The sequence below is a fragment of the Tachypleus tridentatus genome, chromosome 8, assembly GCF_004210375.1.
Source record: "Tachypleus tridentatus isolate NWPU-2018 chromosome 8, ASM421037v1, whole genome shotgun sequence".
In the NCBI taxonomy this organism is placed as follows: domain Eukaryota; kingdom Metazoa; phylum Arthropoda; class Merostomata; order Xiphosura; family Limulidae; genus Tachypleus; species Tachypleus tridentatus.
Genome location: NC_134832.1, coordinates 130,825,246 through 130,844,285, shown reverse-complemented (window position 1 = coordinate 130,844,285; position 19,040 = coordinate 130,825,246). Strand labels below are relative to the sequence as shown.

At 30.1% G+C, this 19,040-nt stretch overlaps 1 protein-coding gene across 7 annotated transcripts in view; it reads left to right on the top strand.

Moving 5' to 3' along the window:
* LOC143223495 (mitogen-activated protein kinase kinase kinase 7-like) overlaps positions 1 to 19,040 on the top strand; it is a 91,647-nt gene that overhangs the window by 61,297 nt on the left and 11,310 nt on the right. For 5 of the 7 annotated variants that reach the window (XM_076451551.1, XM_076451555.1, XM_076451550.1 and 2 more), the window contains 4 exons: positions 346 to 403; positions 3,625 to 3,746; positions 8,322 to 8,471; positions 10,239 to 10,394. In XM_076451551.1, coding sequence (XP_076307666.1) covers positions 346 to 403; positions 3,625 to 3,746; positions 8,322 to 8,471; positions 10,239 to 10,394 — 486 coding nt within the window. The remainder of the gene's footprint in view (positions 1 to 345; positions 404 to 3,624; positions 3,747 to 8,321; positions 8,472 to 10,238; positions 10,395 to 19,040) is intronic. The other 2 variants (XM_076451556.1, XM_076451554.1) reach the window with 1 other exon arrangement.

Here is a 19,040-nt window from a genome sequence, read left to right as displayed (position 1 = left end):
ATCACAAACTGTTCATTTAGTTTCTGTAGTGAATTGTTAAACGTCTTGCATTTTTAATGTGTCTATTCAGCTATTTAAATTTCTCTTCAAGATAATTGGTAAACAAAGTTCTCACTAACTGTGAAATGTTTTATCACGTAACTTATAATTTTTGTATTTGAAAATCTTGTTGTACAGCTGTAGCACATATATTTTTTGTTTTTCTAAGTATAAAATATGAGAACAGTTAAACTGAATATAGTTTTAGATGCTTGAAATTAAGTATATTTTGTAGCGTAATTTATATCTTTTGAAAAATATCATTTTTTTTATCTGATCAAATTTATAAATTCATTTCTTTTCCAGGTATAAGACCTCCACTGATTAAAGGATGTCCTAAAACTTTGGAGTCATTATTAACAAGGTATTTAGAGCTTTTGTTTAGTTGTTGTTGATTATTCTTTTACAAATAATTGTTTTAAGAAAGAAAGAAAAAATATCCTCTTCCTGTCTTCTATATCTGGTTTAGATTATGCTTTCTTTCTATGTATTAACAATTGTGATAATTTAATACAGCTATTACTTTTGACAGTATAAACAATTTAATACTTAATTTGTTAAATTATATGTTTCTTTTCACAAAGTATGTTGGGATAAACTGTGTTGAAGAAAATTAGTTTTTGATGTCCTGTTAGGAAAAATCATATATTTTAAACTAAGATCTGTTAGTGGTCATGCTAGATTATTGCATACTATATCTTACAGTTAACAATAGATACTTCTCTACAGAAGTTTGTTGTATTTTTTTAAAACAAGAACTTGTCATAAGCAGTAGATAACTCTTCAGTACAAGTTATCGTAATCAAAACAAACACATGGTCAGTTGATTGGACCAAACCTGTATTACAAAAATTAAATTTTACAATAAATTCTATCATTTTTTATCTACTCAATGCATCTTTATAAAATCTATCAGGCTTTAAGTAAGTGTTACAAGTATGTTGTACAACAGAAACTGGAATTTTAAATAAAAGTATTTCTATTAATGAGTTGTTTCTGAATTTACTTTAGTCAGTCTAAGTCTGACTAGTCTGAGCGTAAGGTGGTATTCATGTTAAGTATAACATGTTTTTCTTTTACAATTTCAACTTTCATTCATATAGCTTATAAGAACCTCTTACATGAATATCAAAGTATTTTTTTCAGTAAAAATTCGTATTTTATCTGTTACATTCTGTATCTTAATATTAAATGGATTCAGCCCATTTCAGTGACTCAGTAACCATCACACACACACACACAAAATATAAATTACTGTTTTTTTTTCTAAATTTACTGCAGTTTGTAACAAAAAAATTCAGTGATATATCGGTTTCAATATTGTAACAATTCACATCTTTTTTCATCTACTTTTATTGCTTAGAGGAGTGAAGAACATTTCAACCTTCTTTGGTCATTGCCAGGTTCACGATGACCGAAGAAGGTCGAAACTTTGTTCACTCCTCTACGCAAAAACATTTTTTCAACCCAAACGAGCTGTTTTTACATATATATATTTCTCTACGAGTGGGTTTTCTCAACATCACTGATCATCTACTTTTATTGTCTAACTACTGTGAATACCAGTAAATTACCTGGTGAAAATTAAAGAGGTGAAGATAATGTCAAGTTTTATCATACCATATCTAAGTATGTATATTCCTCACGGTGAAAATGTTTTTCTTTTTTCATTAAAGTTTTTATTATCTAACATAATAGTTTTAATTTTTTATATTTTAGTAATGTTTGTGAAAAACAAATACACATAAATTAATAAACGATACACGTAAAAATAAGAAATTTAGCAGTTATTTCAGGATAAAAAGCCAGTGGTCATTTACCCTGAGTTTTTCACTTTAAGTTTGTTGTGCAGAGAATGAGTATGTTGAAAAGCACAAGTTTGGAGGATCTACTGTGGTGGGTGTAAAATGTGTATTGGCATCTCAAAGAATAAAGAAGGTGGAAGTTTCTTTAGTTGGACATTTTGAAATTCTTATAGGAGAATAAAGAAAATTTAACATGCATCAAGAGCAGAAATGCATTATGTTGTACATAGAGAATTTATGTATTTTCATTTGAAATGAAGATATCAAAATTTGTATGTTAAACCTTGAGTTATGAATCGTTTTGATGCCAGTTTTGTTGACATATTTTGATAATAAAGCTTTTAAATTAGGTGTTTAATGTAACTTTGTAAAAGTCATGACATGCACACTTTGAACTCCACCCATGCACGTCAGAAAATATGAATACTTTTTCATTTTAGTAGACCATAAACATAGTAGATGTAGTGTGGTTTACATATTATTATATGCTTCTTCGCATTCACTGAGTAGATTTTCAATAAGCAGTAACTATTTATTCTCTGAAGTTTTTCATCAACATAAACCACTAAAACTGTTAGTTTCAAACATATTTTTGCAAAGATACAATATTGTTTTGAAAAAAGCAGAAAGAATTACATGAAGATCCAATGATTCTCCCTTAAGTAGGCAGTAATATTAAAACTAGTGAAATAAAGGTTAAGTTGTTAGAAATTCAGAATAAGAGATACGAAATCAAAATGTATACACATGGTCCAAAAAGCAAACTGGGAAAAATGGAGGATACATGAGGCAGAAGCTTTATATCCAATTTTAAAGAAAATAAATGACAGATGTTGAAGAAACAATGATTGTTTTCATTTATTTTTATTGTTCTTTAAACCTTGTCCAAGTACTGTGAATACAAAGAAACCTTCAAGGAAGAGTATGGAGAGTTTAAGATAAAGAAAAATTCAGGTTACATCATGTGATGTCTAAATATGTATGCTATATTAAATCAGAAACGTCATATTAACAATTGTATTATCTATGATAATTCCATATCAGGTGTTGAGACACAGAAACAAATAGTCAATCTTCAGTGACAGACATTGAATAACTAAGATATTTGTTAAAACATAAAGGAAATGCTCTGAGTTGAAATTCACTCATTTCAATTTATTTTATTTCAAAGGAACTGGAGAGTGTTTTTACAAACAAATCATTTTTTAGTGAGAAATGAAAGATCTTCATTTTTGTATGAACAGGTTTTATCACTGAAATATGCCAATTTATTACAAGGAAAAAACACATCCATGAAATTCAAACATGATCTTAATTGCTCATTAACATTTAAGAACATATTTTATTCTGTTATAAATGATTTTTTCAAATTCTATTAATTTTGTTTTGTCTTCCAATGGGACAGCAATAAGTTTATGGATTTACAATTTTAATATCCGAGGTTTGTTTTTCTGCTGTGGACACAACATATAACTTATTGTAGTTTTACTCTAAAGCCAAACAAAATATTTTGTTTCACTACAAGTCATGCATAGTAAGTGTAACTTGTTAAGCTTTGAAGTACCCTGTGAGAATTAATTAATTAACCAAAGCTTCTTTCAAAACTTTTATGTTTGATGCAGTAATTTGTTTTAAAGTTTAAAAATTTATTTTAATAAAGACTTTTATATCCAAAAGCATTTTTCTAGAGAGAACTTTGAAGGCTCACAGTGTAGTAATCAAGCTGTATTAAACAGTAGTATCATGATAACAATTGTATTATATGTGAAAATTTTGTCAGGTGTTGGGACAAAGAACCTAGTAATCGGCCCTCTATGACAGAAGTTGAAGAAACAATGAATAAACTTTCTTCTTTTTTTCCTGGTGGGGATCAGCCAATTACATATCCCATTTCACACAGTGGTAAATAATTTTTTTTTTTTGTAATTTATTCTTACAAATATATTTTCAAGGTAGAAGCTTTCAAACCAGTCTTGTTAGAAACCTCTTATAAGACTAGTACCAAACCTAAATTCAAGTTATATAAGTTTTTGACTAACAAAAGAATTAATTTTTTACTGTTAAATTTGCTACAATTTATATGTTTTGTTGGTCAAAATACTAATTAATTATGGTTAAGAATATAATTAAAAACAATATAATGTATGTTTGGTTTATTTTTATCAGATTATTTGTTATTGATATGATTCATATTTTTCTATATTTGTTAATAATACTTATTTTTTATTATTTCTGAGGAATTGGTTAAAGTTATGATATTTTTGTACCTTAAATTAGCTAAAGCACTTATTTTTGACCAGTTAACTTTAGGAGTCAGTGTGAAAAGCAGAAAAATATACAGATTTGTGTTTTAGGGTTTAGTAAAGGAGTTTTTCTTTCCAACCTATAATATTTCCAACCAAATATAAATCATATTTATATTTGTTCTGTTATCTGCAAGATATCTAGGGTGTTTCTTAACTTTTTCACAACTGGACAGGATTCAAAAACCATATCACATTCGTTGACTTGAATTCAAAATGTTATTGAACTGTTAATTTATTAATTTATGTTGATAAGTTTAGAATCACAATTTAGATTATAATTCAAACTTTAATATCATGTATGGATACAAATTAGAAACTCAAGTTACTAATGTTAACAAGCTAGAATATAAAATCAGAACCTCATATCTTTTGATTCAGTACCTAAGCCGTATTCCAGTATCCTCATTCAACTCTTTCCATGTTTTGAAACAGTCCCTTATGTACTCCTACTACAGTATATGACATGTGAATAACTAATCGACAGCTTAAAATGTCCACACAGTGGTTTTTCTGCTGTTTTAATATTTAAAAAAACTTATGTTCTTTCAATCCAAGTTTTTAAAGAGGTAAGTTGTGACTTTAGTTTGCCTAAATTTTCATATTTTTTAAAACCTAAATAAATTTTAGTTACTAAGCTTAATAAATTGTAGTAGAATTGTATCATATCAGTGTAGTTACTTATGATATTTTGGCTATTCAACTGTATTTATAAAACCTCAAAAATATTTGTTTGACATCCTCCATGTGTAAAATTTTAAAAGGCTTAGCAACCACAGCAACATATGTCCAGTAAAGCTGAGTACAAAGGTTGTAGCAAGAAGAGAAAATTGTTTGCTTCTTGATTTATTGTTCAATATTTTAAGAAATGTTTAATAATTATTTCTGAATAGTAATAATCTATATACATAAATATAATATATAATAATTGAAATGTGACTGTATATTACAAAATTCTGGTCCACTAAAACATTGCTAAGACAGGGAAGACTAAAGGTCAGTTTTATATTACATGACCTGAGTGCATGTGCACTGTGTCAGTGCAAGTTATGTAATGTTAGGAAATAAATATAAATTATACTTTTTTTCATGATAGTTACAAGATTGATTAAGTGTCAGACCCCATGTTGTTAGAGTGTAGAAAATAACATGAAATATAAAGCCTAACTGAAAACAAATGTTTGAAATATATTTAGAGGTTTAAGAGCTTACGCAAATAATATTTGATATTTTTGGAATGAAGAATAGTTGTTAATCATAACATGAGATCACTTTGCACTCAGACTAGTAACAAAACAGATTATATTTTCACAAATAAATCTTTAGTAAAAATATTTCATAAAATTATTTTAAATTATATTATTAGTAAATTAAATTTTTTGTGTGCAAAATACTTTAACTAAAAGTCTACCAAATTTTGTGAAGATATGCATGCCAAATCTAAAGCTACAGTACAAATACTTAACGTGTGCAAATATGTAGATGAACTCAAGTATGTTATACCGAGCTTACTGAGAAAGGGTTGAAAGAAAGAAATGGAAAACATTACAGCTCATTTTGTGAACATCAAATGATTATTACCACTGACAATAGCAAAGTTCTGGTACAACTAAGACTGAGCAGATGAATATAAAGCAATTATGTATCATAAGCGTTACGATTAATATCTATATACTTGGATAATTTCTTTTGAAATCCAGAACACTTAAGTAATATTTAGTATAAAACTTTAATTATAAAATTAAATCTTCAATATCCTGAACCCTCTCAAAGGGTAGATTATCCATCTTTAAATTGAATAAATAAGAAATGTAAAATGATCTTCAATAAGGTTATGTTTGAAAATTAGCTGACTGTGATAGCCAAAAAATATTTAAGTTCACTGCTGTTTGAAATATTGACAACATGAGTGACCTCTAGTGTACAAAAAGATGGAAAAACATTTAATTGTTTCAAGGAAGATGTAAAAAAACTATAGAAATGATTCTATAAATTCAGGTGTATTCAATTTGAGTTTCTTTGTAACCATGAAACAATACATACTATAACTGAATGTACAGGATGTCCAAAAATTCTGGAACCATAGACACTTCAACAAGTTTTACAGAATGTGTTTTACATGCTGTACTTGTAATTGTAAACAAGTCTGGAGATAATATTTAGGTTCTCTTAAATATTGTGAAAGATTTTTGTGTCATTTTCAGTGGTCTGTCACTTACTGTTAATTTGTTGTTTCAGATGTTCAGTCTTCTTGATATTATATTTGTACACAAATGTATTATGTTTGACAGCAACCTTCCTTGTTACACAGCAGGATTAATTCAACCTTCTCATGCTTTAACATTGCCAAGCTCAGTCATATACCTGAAATTAAGAATTTCTGCAAATTACCTATAGTTCCAGATTTTTGGACATCCTATTCAAAGGATTTATTTATTATCTAAATAAAATATGGCACAATTTTAGTAAATGTTACAAAATCTCTTGCATACAATCAGGTTTTATTAGGAGATTATTTTAATTAAAGATATGTCTAGGAACTTATGAAGCCTTTACTGGTATAGTATCAATAATAGTTTCACGTTAAGAATAGAAAAACTTTTCATCCTAAATTTTCATACTTCATTCACTTCTAGAACCTCCTAAATGAATGTCAAAAGGTTTTCTTAGTAAAGTTTTATATTTTATTTCTTATTTTCTTTACCCTAAAATTGTAGGGAGACCAGAAGTGAAAGGTAAGTGGAAAGTTGAAAACATGAAATAAATCTAAATTACCCTTTATATTCTTTCTATAGTTACTGGCATATTGAAATAGTCTGTTAAACACTATTTACCTTTCTAGCCATTGTTAATAGACTTTTCACATTTATTTCTTTTACTTTACACTTGGACCCTCTCAGTGTATGCATAAAGTCATAATTTATCACAGCTGGACAGCTTTGTGTAAACAAATTATCAAGTCACAGTTAAATTACAGTCATGGAACACAGTGTGAGCATGGTAGAAATTATAATCCTATGAGAAATATTTCAATTTCTTCAGTTAGGTTTTCTTGTCACCCCTAATGAATATCTAGTTTCTAAATTTTAGTTATGTTTATGAGAATTAAGAAATTTAATACATATTCTCTGAACTCTGGTCTTTTGCTATCAACAAACAAAGCACTGTTGGCATTTTTTTTTTTTTACTAACAATGTTGATGGTTTAATATATGTATATATTTTAAATATACAGCTTTAAAAAACAAAATATTATTAAACACAGAAAAATAGGATATCCTAAAACTACTATAAATTAACTGGATTTCTAACTAAGCTATATATAAGTTAAAGGAAGTTATTTGAGCTGGTTCAGCTTATCACCATGAAAGCAAACAATGAAATTGAGGATGAGTATTTCTAACCTGGCAAGCAAGTTAATTTGCCTCATAATGAACCTTGTGTAGAGAACTGTATTGTGGTAGAAAGAGAACCTTAAACGGATGATTCAGAGAGAAAGAAGATAATGTGACAGAGAGAAATGAAGATTGAGAATTTCTTTAAATATCTCCTCATGAAATTAATAAATATAAACATATACATTAAAAACTGAATTATCAATTGTGTTTTTTTTTAAATTTATGAACATAAGTTTATAAAAATTTGGTTTAATTGAATTTTGAATGTACCTCTGTAAAATGCTATGGTGTGTACTTTAATCCACGTACATCCTGAGGTTTAAAAAAGGAAAAATATAAATAACGTGAAAACTAAAGTGGTCTATTAATAGCCTAAGACAAAGAAATATTTCAGTTGAATATTGAAATGATAGTTTTAATTAGAATGAAAAAAGCTAAGTATGATAAAAGTTAAATTGATGTGAACTTATTATGTAGTAAGTTAGGTAACTATGTTGAAAAAAATTGCAAGAGTAGCATGGAATCACAATCAAATTTATATTTCAGCAGTATTTTAAATCCCCTTTTACATTGTTGAAATTTTGCAAGAAAAAATCTTACACTGCTTATTGTACACTAGTAGTCGTACGTATTATTGCAGTATGTTCTGTAAAGTAGATCTGAAGGTAGATAAAGCAGGGTGTAGTTATTGTGATCTCTTCAGTTTTACTTCAAGAAATATTTTGAATTTTTTTACAGTAGAATATTTAGTCATATTTTGATGTTTGATCTGTATAGATAATTTACAAAGAACTGACACTGAATGCTCTGCAGCTGGTGACAGTACAGACAGAAGTCAGAGACTTGCAACTTCTACATCTAGCAACATGACTCCCTCCAACATTCATACAAATATAGCTGAAGTGAAAACTGTAGAAGTAGGTGTTGGTAAGCCTTGCTATGATTTTTTCCTGTTTTTTATGTAAAATTTATGTTTAGTACGTATAGTGTTGGTGATTTTTTTTTTTCATTTCCAAAAAAATTGCATAGTTTTTGTCACTTTTTAATAATAATATGATTCTGTGTTAATAGCTCTGCATTATTACAATTTATTCTGAGAAACCATAAATGATTTTGTGCTGTGAAATAAAACATTTTATCATAAATTTCCTGTTTTGTTGAGTATTCATGTTTATCTTATTGGAAATTACTGTTATAAGCAATAGCCAGTATGTCTCTTTTCTTTCTTTCTCTTAAGTTCAGTGCTGTCTTTAACCCACAAAAGTACAAAGAAATTATCCTTATAATATGAAATATTTTATCAAAGTTGTACTTATTTTTATGGCATTTATAGCACATGCAGTTGACATTTTTTAAGTTACAAGATAAATTAGTAAAATGCAGAATAGTTCAAATCTGTTATGTCCATGTCACATTGAACTTAGAACTTGCTCAAGTGTCAGAACACTTGAGTGTAGTTACCTTGGTAAGACATAGAAGTGAATAAAGTTGCAGCATGTATATATAGCTTAGTATCTCACACTAAGTTCAAAAGTATAATTCTAGATTAATTAGTTTGAATTATTGATTATTATATAGTTATGAAAATATTTACCCTGTATTTAATAACAGTACAGTATGTTCCCAATTAGATGCTCTATATTGATATTTATTGTACATCATGTTGTCAACAGTGTTGTAATCAAGCTGCATCTAGTATCATCAACAGTATTGTAATTGTGATGCATTTATTGTTGTTAACAGTATTGTAATTAAACTGCATCTAGTGCTGTCAACAGTATTGTAATTAAGTTGCATCTAGTATTGTAAACAGTACTGTAAGTGTGTTGTATCTAGTGTTGTCAACAATATTGTAATCTTGTTGCATCTAGTGTCATCAACATTAGTGTAATCAAACTGCATCTAGTGTTGTCAACAATATGTTAATCACACTGCTTGTAGTATTGTCAACAATATTGTAATCAAACTGGAGCTTGTGTTGTCAACAGTAATTTAATCACACTGGATCTAGTGTTGTCAGTAACACTTCAACTATAACATACATGATATTATCAATATTATTTTACTCACATTGTATCAACTTTTAATGCAGTTGAAACTATGTTGTATTATTTCCTGAAATATAAGTTGTTAGTAATCAGCATATAATAAAATGTGTGATAATAAAACATGTTGTCCTTATCCAGGAACATCTTAGTTCTATAGAGATAAGTTACTAAGATATCTAACATGTAGAACAAACATTTTATGTAAAAATTTGTTAAAATATTCTAAAAGTAAAGATATTACAATTTAGTTTATAAGTATTTCTGAGGAAAAGGAATGATCAAAACCAAGATCAAACTTTTTTTTAATGTATATGTTAGATTTTGAGTCTCTGTTGCTGAAATATATTTTGTTTAATTAAAAAATTAAATGAAATTATTTTGAGGAACATCATCTTCTTGTCGTTGTTAGTTTCCATTGTAAACTTTTACTAAAGAATTTCACTTCTGTTGAAATTATTCTGAACAGATTAATCAGGTGCCCATACAAGAGGCCTGAAGTTCATTGGATATGTTGAAAACAATTCTTAATTAAAGTTTTCAGATATTACTGAATGATCTGTAGATGTTTTAATGTTCTATGTCACAATGTGAAAATTGAAGTATTTCATCCCTGTAAAACTGAGACACTGTAATACATTTGTAACAGAGCATCAAACAACTGGATCAGATGAAGCAGCATCAGCAACCAATTTATCCACTGAAAAACCTAGTTCCAAATATAAGGAAGAATTTGGTGTTAAAACATCAGATCTGCAAGATATGGGTAATTTTCCCAGAAAAACATCTTGGCCTATCATAACACGTAAGTTTGCATGATTAAGCAACCATTCTAAAGCTCTTCATAATAACTGAAAATACCTTGCATCATAACGTTTTTCAAGTCACTCCAGCTGTTTATGTTTTTAGCATCACCTGTTTATTTCACTGCCACAACAGTTAGTATCCATCTCTTGGAAACTGACTAGTGGTATGTATTGTTTTTAGGTTTTTATATTTTGTCGCAAGCACACAAAAGCTGACTGTCAGTATTGTTTGTCAGTTTAAAGAAAGAATTTGTGTCCATATGCCTTGTAAATAGTGACTGTTTTTTGTTGTCGCTATTTTACCTGGTACGTAGGTAAAAGTTTCTTCTGTAGATTGAAAACAAACTTACTGGGGTGTCTAAACTGTGATATTTATTTTTGGGATTATGGATACTAGTATTGTAATGATTCAGTGTAATTCAAGAAAGTAGCTATTTGGTTCTGTGAATGTTCTCTATTATAAATTATAATTTTTTTTTAAGTTTTAATAATCTTTCAAACTGTACTGTTCTATCATATTTGAAGTACGTTGTACTTTGTGTTGGTCTACTTGCTTGTACTTGAGAAAGCTCATGAGATTCTGTTTAAAGTAATCAGTAAATATATGGCACACATTCATAAACAACTTGGTCAATCATAAGGTAGTGAAAAATCCTAAACAATCGTAACATATTATTTACAACTAATTAACCGTTTCATTATAGGAAGGTAAAAAAGTGATATCATAATCTTATAGAGAGCTACATTCAAAATTTAAACTATCTCATTATCATTCTTTACAATCAAACTTTGCAGTAAAACATAGATAATAAATCATCTGTAAATACTATGTAAGTTTCATGTTCTTAATTTTATAAGGAAGTTTTTGTTTTGAAATTCTCAATCTGCCCCCTTGTGTGAGAATTGTGACATTTGTTTTCCAGAATTTCCCTGTTTTCTAATTTATTTACCACCACCCTGAGAAGTAAAGAATGTAAATTACACATTGGGATATAGATATTATTAAGTCAAGAGATAATATTTATAAGCTACTATCTTATTTGTTTACAGAGCCATAAACTACACCAACTTGTCACTTCCTTTCTTTCACAAGTTACCAGTGGTTCTTTCCGATACTTTATTCCATATTACTTATAACAAACAGAAAGCCCAAGTTAAATCTATCAAATGATGTGATATATTGCTTTGTTCTCTATATAGAGTTTTGCCTGTTCATTATTTAAATAAATAAAAATTAGTTGGTGTACTAGTATCGTTAGTATAAAAAAGGTAGGTTTACATCACTGGCATTCAAAAGTAAAAAAAAATGAGGATAAAGGTAAATACCATGTTTTTTATTTTTTGTTTATTCCTTATTTATTATAAATTTATGTAAAAGTAAAAATTAACCTAAATCAATATTAAAGGTGTATTAGGTTAGATTATATAAAATAATGACAAACAAATTCATCATGTGGTTGCAGGCAGTTCATGATTTAAGTATATCAGTGCAGTAACTTGAACTGTACGTTTGCTAGGTGATTTATGACTTGTGTGGTGGGATTATTAGTTAGGCATTGGTCAAACAGCAATAAAATTTAAGTGTAAAAAGATTTAGACTGTTATGAGCTTTAAGCTGTCTAGATTAAACAGTTGTAGTTCTTTATTTTGATTTGCAGTCATTCTGGAAAGGAGAAAAAGGTTAATTTAGATTTCATATTTGTATGGTGGTTATAATGTCAGTCAAGGTATTCAAATGCACATACAGTTAAGGTACAGAAAATAACTAATAAAATCTAAAGTTTTACTTAAAAGATGTTTAATATTTAGGAGTTTTTAGAGACAATAAAAATGAGATTTGACAATTTTCAGGTGAATAAAAATACTTTAAATCTTAATATTAAAATCACTTTGCATTCAGAACAGTTAGCACTAACTTCATACATTTGTGGATAAATTTTTAGTAAAAATACTTAATTTTAAAAATTCTGATCCCTTGTGCACAAAAGACTTGTAACATTTATTAAATCTTGCAATATGAGCTTGGTCAGTTTAACCACATGACCCCTTTGTATTTGTTCGAAGTCTTTATAGATTTGGTGCTACTGTCTCTTTATGTAGTGTATTTATCTTTGTGAAATTTGTCAACCTTTCAGTAAACGTTATTAGTTTTTTACGTACAAAAAATAATTTTTTTAGTGAAGTGTTTTTAATAAACTTTAAAACAAAAGACACATCTAATATATCAAGTATTTGTTATGAATATTCCGTGTGCAAAATGATTTTCATATTAAGGTTAAAAATACTTTTCTTCATTTCAAAACCTTCTTGAATACAATTCAGATGTTTATTTTCAGTAAAACTTTGTCTTATATCCTGTTTTCTCTACTCTAACTGTATACAAGGTTGATCAATTTTACTGACCTTGTAACCACCAAAAAAAATAAATCTAAATTACCAACTTTTACTTTCTAGAATAACTTCAAATGTAACATGAAACTACAATTCTTTATCCTAAATATCTTTAAACTTGTAATAGTATACATCTATTTATACTATTGTTTTATTGCCATTTGAACTGTGTCTAACTACTATTCGCATTATTACAAGTTGTAAGTCACACAGGTTGCATGCAGCTCATATTAAGTTTTTGAATTATCTTACCCATAAGCTACTCATGTGTATGCCTTGTTAAATATTTTTATTGTATTATTATTAGTATTTTATCTAAATGTAACCAACTCAAAGAGATCATAATTTTTACATTTTAGTTACTATTATGATAATAAAAACTAATAAATATGAAAAACAAGAAATAAAGTACTTACCCAAGTACTCTTTTTTTTTTTGTCAATGGCACTTAAACCTACTTTTTTTATACTAATGGTTGTTATGCATTAAATAATTTTTATTTAATTATATTATGCATCAAAGAACATAGAATAATAACAACCACAAAGATGACATTTTCCTTTGAAAATCATAAATTTTTTGGCTTTATAACCATGTCACAAGAGCCTTGCAAATTTATCCAATCTGGTCATTATATTTCCTGTGGGACCTAAGCTTGTACTACAAGTGAAATTGATGGTTATCTGTTCATAACACACTATAATACACATGATAAATGAAAACCTTGGCTTTCTATTGGTTATAGGTGATATATAATTAAGCATAAGAGAGAACTTTAAAATCTTTAAAAAGAGGACAGGTGGGTGTGGCAAAAGTGGTAAACTATTTGATAGCTCTGTAACCAGAGTTTAAGACCATAATAAATGTGGTTTATCTGAGCAATGACAATCTTATAGAGAGTAATTTACATTTATTTTCATACTATTTTAAAAAGTGATTGATTAAAATAGGGATGATGACATGCTAAGAAGAAATGTGTCGTGTCACACTAGGGTAAATTCAGAATTTTTAAAATATTGCCCTGTAGAAGTAAGAAGTTATATACCATTAAAATAGGGATTATCGGCTATGATTTTATGTTATACTAATCAGTATAACTTAAAGTGATTTAATAAAATGTTGAATGTAAGACACTAAAACTTTGTATCATGCACAGTGAAGGATATCCATTTTCCCTGAGTTTTACTTTGCTTCCCTTTGTTTGGATCACTCTGATCTCTCTCATTGTTGGATTGGCTGTCTTTAGAAATCAAAGTATGTGGGTTGCATTTTACCAGATTGTGGGACATGTTCCAAAATTCTTGTTTAGCACTGCTTTTCTATCTTTACTCTCTTTTTTTTTTATTATTTCAGTTCTACTCATTTTTTTCTTTTTATGTCTGAGGTTGTCCAGAGATCCAGGAAGGGTTTCCAGGTGGTGTTTTTCTATCCTTACTTTCCATTTTCCCACTTCTTGTCTCTGGCTGTGACACCTATGTTTTTTTGTTGATAAAACATTTTGGGTTTTGATGCCTTCATTCATCCACCTTTTCTCCTGGCTTTTTTTTTCTAAAGGTCCCACATATGGCCCTGTTTTTGCAAAATTTCATATTGATCATTTTTCCAGAACCCTTGGTTTATTGGGTCCAATGCCTTTCCATCTTTTCTTTTCCACTTTTGTCCCAGTTAATCATTGTCTACCAGACCTTTTCTTCTGTGTCCTTGCTTTTCATTCTTCATATGTTGATGTAGTTCATCATTTTTTCCCAAGGATGTTAGGCACACTAACATTGGTTCTGGAGACTGCTCAGTGGGAGTTCATCTGTTAACTTTCTTTTCAGATCAGCTCCTGTATAGCTCAACCTCTTGTTGTAAGGTTTTTTTATCCCCTTCCTCCTCCTACTGGATCCAGCTTGCATGTTTCTCTCTTTTTCCTTAGGATCCTTGGTCATGCCAGCATCAATTTTTGTTGGTTTCTCTCTCCTTGCCTAACAGTATTTCAGACATCCCTGCCTGTTTGAGGTTTCTAAATGGTGTGGCCCTATATCCTACCTACAACTTTCTGGTATTCCATTTCCCTGTTCCTAGGACTATTGGTTTCTTCTTGCTGTTCCATGTGCATGTTGGCCTGTCCTACTTATTAGCTTCTTAACAACAGTACTTGAGTAGTTGGGTTTGTCACCCAATTGAAGTCCTTCCACTCATCCTTCTCAGTCCCTTACTTTTTAAGGATTCTTAGTCACTCTTATATGCCAGACACAGCCTTCATTTTTTGTGTTATTCTTTGGTATGAGCCATTCAGTACACCATGTCTGCTCCATTTCTTTCTCCTCCAGTGGTTCTATCACTTTTGGTGGCTCCTTTCTTACCATTTGGTCAAACTCGTTTAAGGTCCCTTTAATGGGTTTTCCATGGCTGATGAAATCATTGCTTGGAATCCTTTGGATTCTCCCTTCTTTACTACTATATTGACTATCTCTTTTAGTGGTGAGTCCAGATTAATACTTCTGTGGGAAGCAGGCTCCCTTTGTTGTGTATAGATTTTCTCTTATTTACAGATTGGTCACATAAGAGCTAGGCTGCATGTGTCAACCACAGTGTGCCTTTGGGCTTTCGGTCTGAGGTTGTATGTTCTCTTCTTATTACCATCCTAGAGCTCCTTATTATTGGCTGGACTTAGTGTATTCTTGTTTCCTATTTCCAGGGGTCATTTGGTAATGTTTCAGTTTGATAACTGATTTGGCATTTAGTGGTTTGACCTTTATGCCTGTACATTTATTTCCTTTTTTCACTAGTGGGTTTGGCCACTTGTTCCCTATCATCAGGTTTTGTCTTCCCTTATATTTGGTTGAACACATCCCATTTTGTTTATCTTTGTCAGTTTATTTTCTTTCTCATAGATTCTGTTCTTGGTCCTTCAGATTGCTCATTTCTGGTCCTCTTACGTGTGGTTTTTCTCTTACTCTATTTGCAGTTATTCTTCCTTTGCTTTCTTCATTCTTTGATCACTGTCACCAATTCTACATTACCATTTTCCTGTTCTTTTTTTTCATGCCCAACTACTTTTCAGTCCCTGATGGCATGATCTGGTTCTCATGTTGGGTGTCATTTCCTTTTCCTCATTCTCTTCATTCTTCATTACCTCAACATCTTTCTTTCCCTTGTTCTTACCCTTTATCCTGTTTTTTTCAAGATGCATTAGTCATTTACATGTTCCAGTGCTTCCAGATTGGACATTCATATTATACTCCATTCTGTTGCCTTGCACACTGTACCATTGTCCATGTCCTCCCCTGTTTCCATTTCTTTTCCTTGTCTTTACCTACTTGTAATATTAACTCATTTTCACTTAATTTCCTTTCTCATCCTTTATCCTTGTTAAGATCCATGTGGTGTTAATGCTACTGGTTATTATATTGTCCATACAGTTTTCTTCATTGGTTTCTATTCTTGGCAGTTTCTTCACAGGCAACCCTCTTCCTCCTTGGATATTTCTCCCTTTACCTTTCACAGTTGGGTCGTGGTTTCATCCATTGTTTTGTTCCTCACGTTGCCTTCTGTTCCATTTGTTCACATTTCTCATCCAATCTTTTCATCTTTTTCTTGTTCTCCTTTTGGTTGGCCTTGAAGGAGATTTAACTTTAGGACATGTACTTCATGCCGATGTTCATCTCCCATTGCTTCACAGTTTCTGTATCCTCTGGGTATTGCCTACTGCCTGTGGCGTTACTTCACATTTTGGTGCAGCATGGACACTGGATAAGTCTTTCTTAATTCTTTTATTTTTTCTTACAGTGCCCCTTACTTTGCTCAAGGGTACCTCTCTGTGGCAAGTGCTGCCTTACCAGTTATTTTTAACTATTAAATTTGCATTATATGCCATGTTGATAGCTTGCCCTCATCTGTGGCTTCATACGGTCATCAAAAAGATGGGGTGTTGTGCAAGATCATTTGTAGGTTAAAAACTCACTATCTGCTTCATAAATATGCCCATCCTAGATTGTACCACCCATGGATGACATAGGTAAAGCAGATGGAGATAGCTGCCCACCTCTATTACACCTTGAATGAAGAACTTGGTTTGATCTGCTTTTAAAAATATGGTTTCTTGGTCACCTCATTGCATTGTCTCCATTGGCAACAGCTCTCCATACTTCTCCACATGTTATTTCCTCCTCTTCTTCAAGCTGATTACAGGAATCCTTGCAACTTACCAGTTTGAAACTGCTGGGGTGGTGGATCATGGAAGTTTCCTCCTGGATGTATGACACTTAGATGGATATAACCATTGAGTTGGGAGTAGGGCATGATGCTGGTGTAAAACATGTTAAGGAAAAAAATGTGTCCTTTACTAGTGTTGCATGTTCAGATTGGGTGTCCTCATCCTTCCCTCATTAGATGTCAGTTCCCTGCAAAGGAGGTTTTGGATTAGAGTGAATCAATACACCACAATGGCTGCACTTTAGCAACACCTGGAGTTGAGGTATTACATGCAGCTCATCCCTTTAGTTGGGTGTTCTTGTCCTACTTTCATGGGATATCGGTTCACCAAAGAGGAAGTTTAGGAATAGAGTCAACAAATCCACCTAATTCATTGCATGAGTAGAAATATCCTGGGATTGGTGTAGATCTTAATCTCCAATTCCTGGATTAGATTTTAAGTGGGCATGGGCATAATCTTACTCTTTAAGGATACTGGTTTCCTGGAGTATAGATATTGGATGCTATGTACCATCCATTACACCTTATATTTTCAAAATTATACACAAAGGTGAAGAGTATACCAGCTTCAGAAAATAGTCAGATGCCCCCATTTTTCTTTCCTGATTAGAGGTTTCCTTCAGACACTTTTTGGAAGTATCTCTTTCTCCCTCATGCTGATCCTTCGTGTAAATGTGGTGAAGGTAAGTACCATATCATAAGGTATAAATTTCTTACATTGAAAATGTATTTTCGATTGGTACTTACCTACCCTACCCTTTCTCACACTTCCCATCCTTCTTCCCTACTACTGCCAATGCTCACTTTTTCTGCCTAACTTTAAAGTGATGGTTAGGTACAGGAGTGTAGAGGGAACCACATGCATCATGTGAGCATGTAATGCTGCTGTTGGTTAACAAGTGATACATGATGATTTCCATGTAAGATATCTTGGAATCTTCCAATTTCAACAGACTCATGACATGTGTTAGTAAAAAAGTTCCATGTTAAAGGACAGCACCAAACAAGAATAGCTAATCTTTTGTGACTGAAGATAAGTACTAATTGGAAACACATTTTCAGTGTAGGAAAATTATAACTTCAGGTTAAGCAGAGAAATTTATTATTTGAATTGATTAATTAAACACAGTTTATTACTACATATGTTGTTTTAACAGCATTATCAGTCAAAACATTTAAATGTAATTTATGCATGAAAGTAAGTTGGGAAATGATGAGGTATAAAAAAAAATTGTGAAGCAGTGAGTTGGAGAGTTAACTGTAATAAAAAGAGAAATCTGAACATGGCATATTTCTGATCTTTTATTCTTAGATGAAATCATTAATAAAATAATGAAGTCACTTGTTTATGAATGATAAAAAGAGAAATATGAAAACCTTGTTTCTAATTTTTTTATTTTTAAATAAAATTGTTAATAAAATATTCATTTTTTTATGAAGGGTAAAAAGAAAAATCTAAACATGTTTCTAATTTTTTTATTTTTAGATATAATTTTGTATAAAATAATAAAGTCACATGTTTTCTAACACTTTCATGACTGGCTCAGTATAATATACATGAATTAAGTATTTATACTGCAACTTTTGGTTCAATATGTATACCTTCACCAACTTTTGCAGACTTAGTAAAGCTTACAAGTCTTTTGTACACAAAAAAATATCAAATTATGTTAATGACATATTTTTACTAAAGTTTTGTTTGTGAAATTATAGTCTGTTTCGTTGCTAATCTGAGTGCGAAGTGATTTTCATGTTATGATTAAAATACTGTTCATCATCCCTAGAATTTCAGATATTATTTATATAATCTTTGAAATTTCTTAAGTACAGTTCAAGCATTTGTTTTCAGTAGAACTTTATATTTTGTCTGTTATTTTCTCTACCCTAACTATATAGGGTCTGTCAATTTGACCAACTTCATAACCACCATAAGAAATTACGAAATAAATATAAATTATGACTTTTACATTCTAGAATGTCTACAGAATATAATTTCAAAAACACAAATGTATTGTCTAAATAGCTTAAATCTCATAACATTATACATTTATATT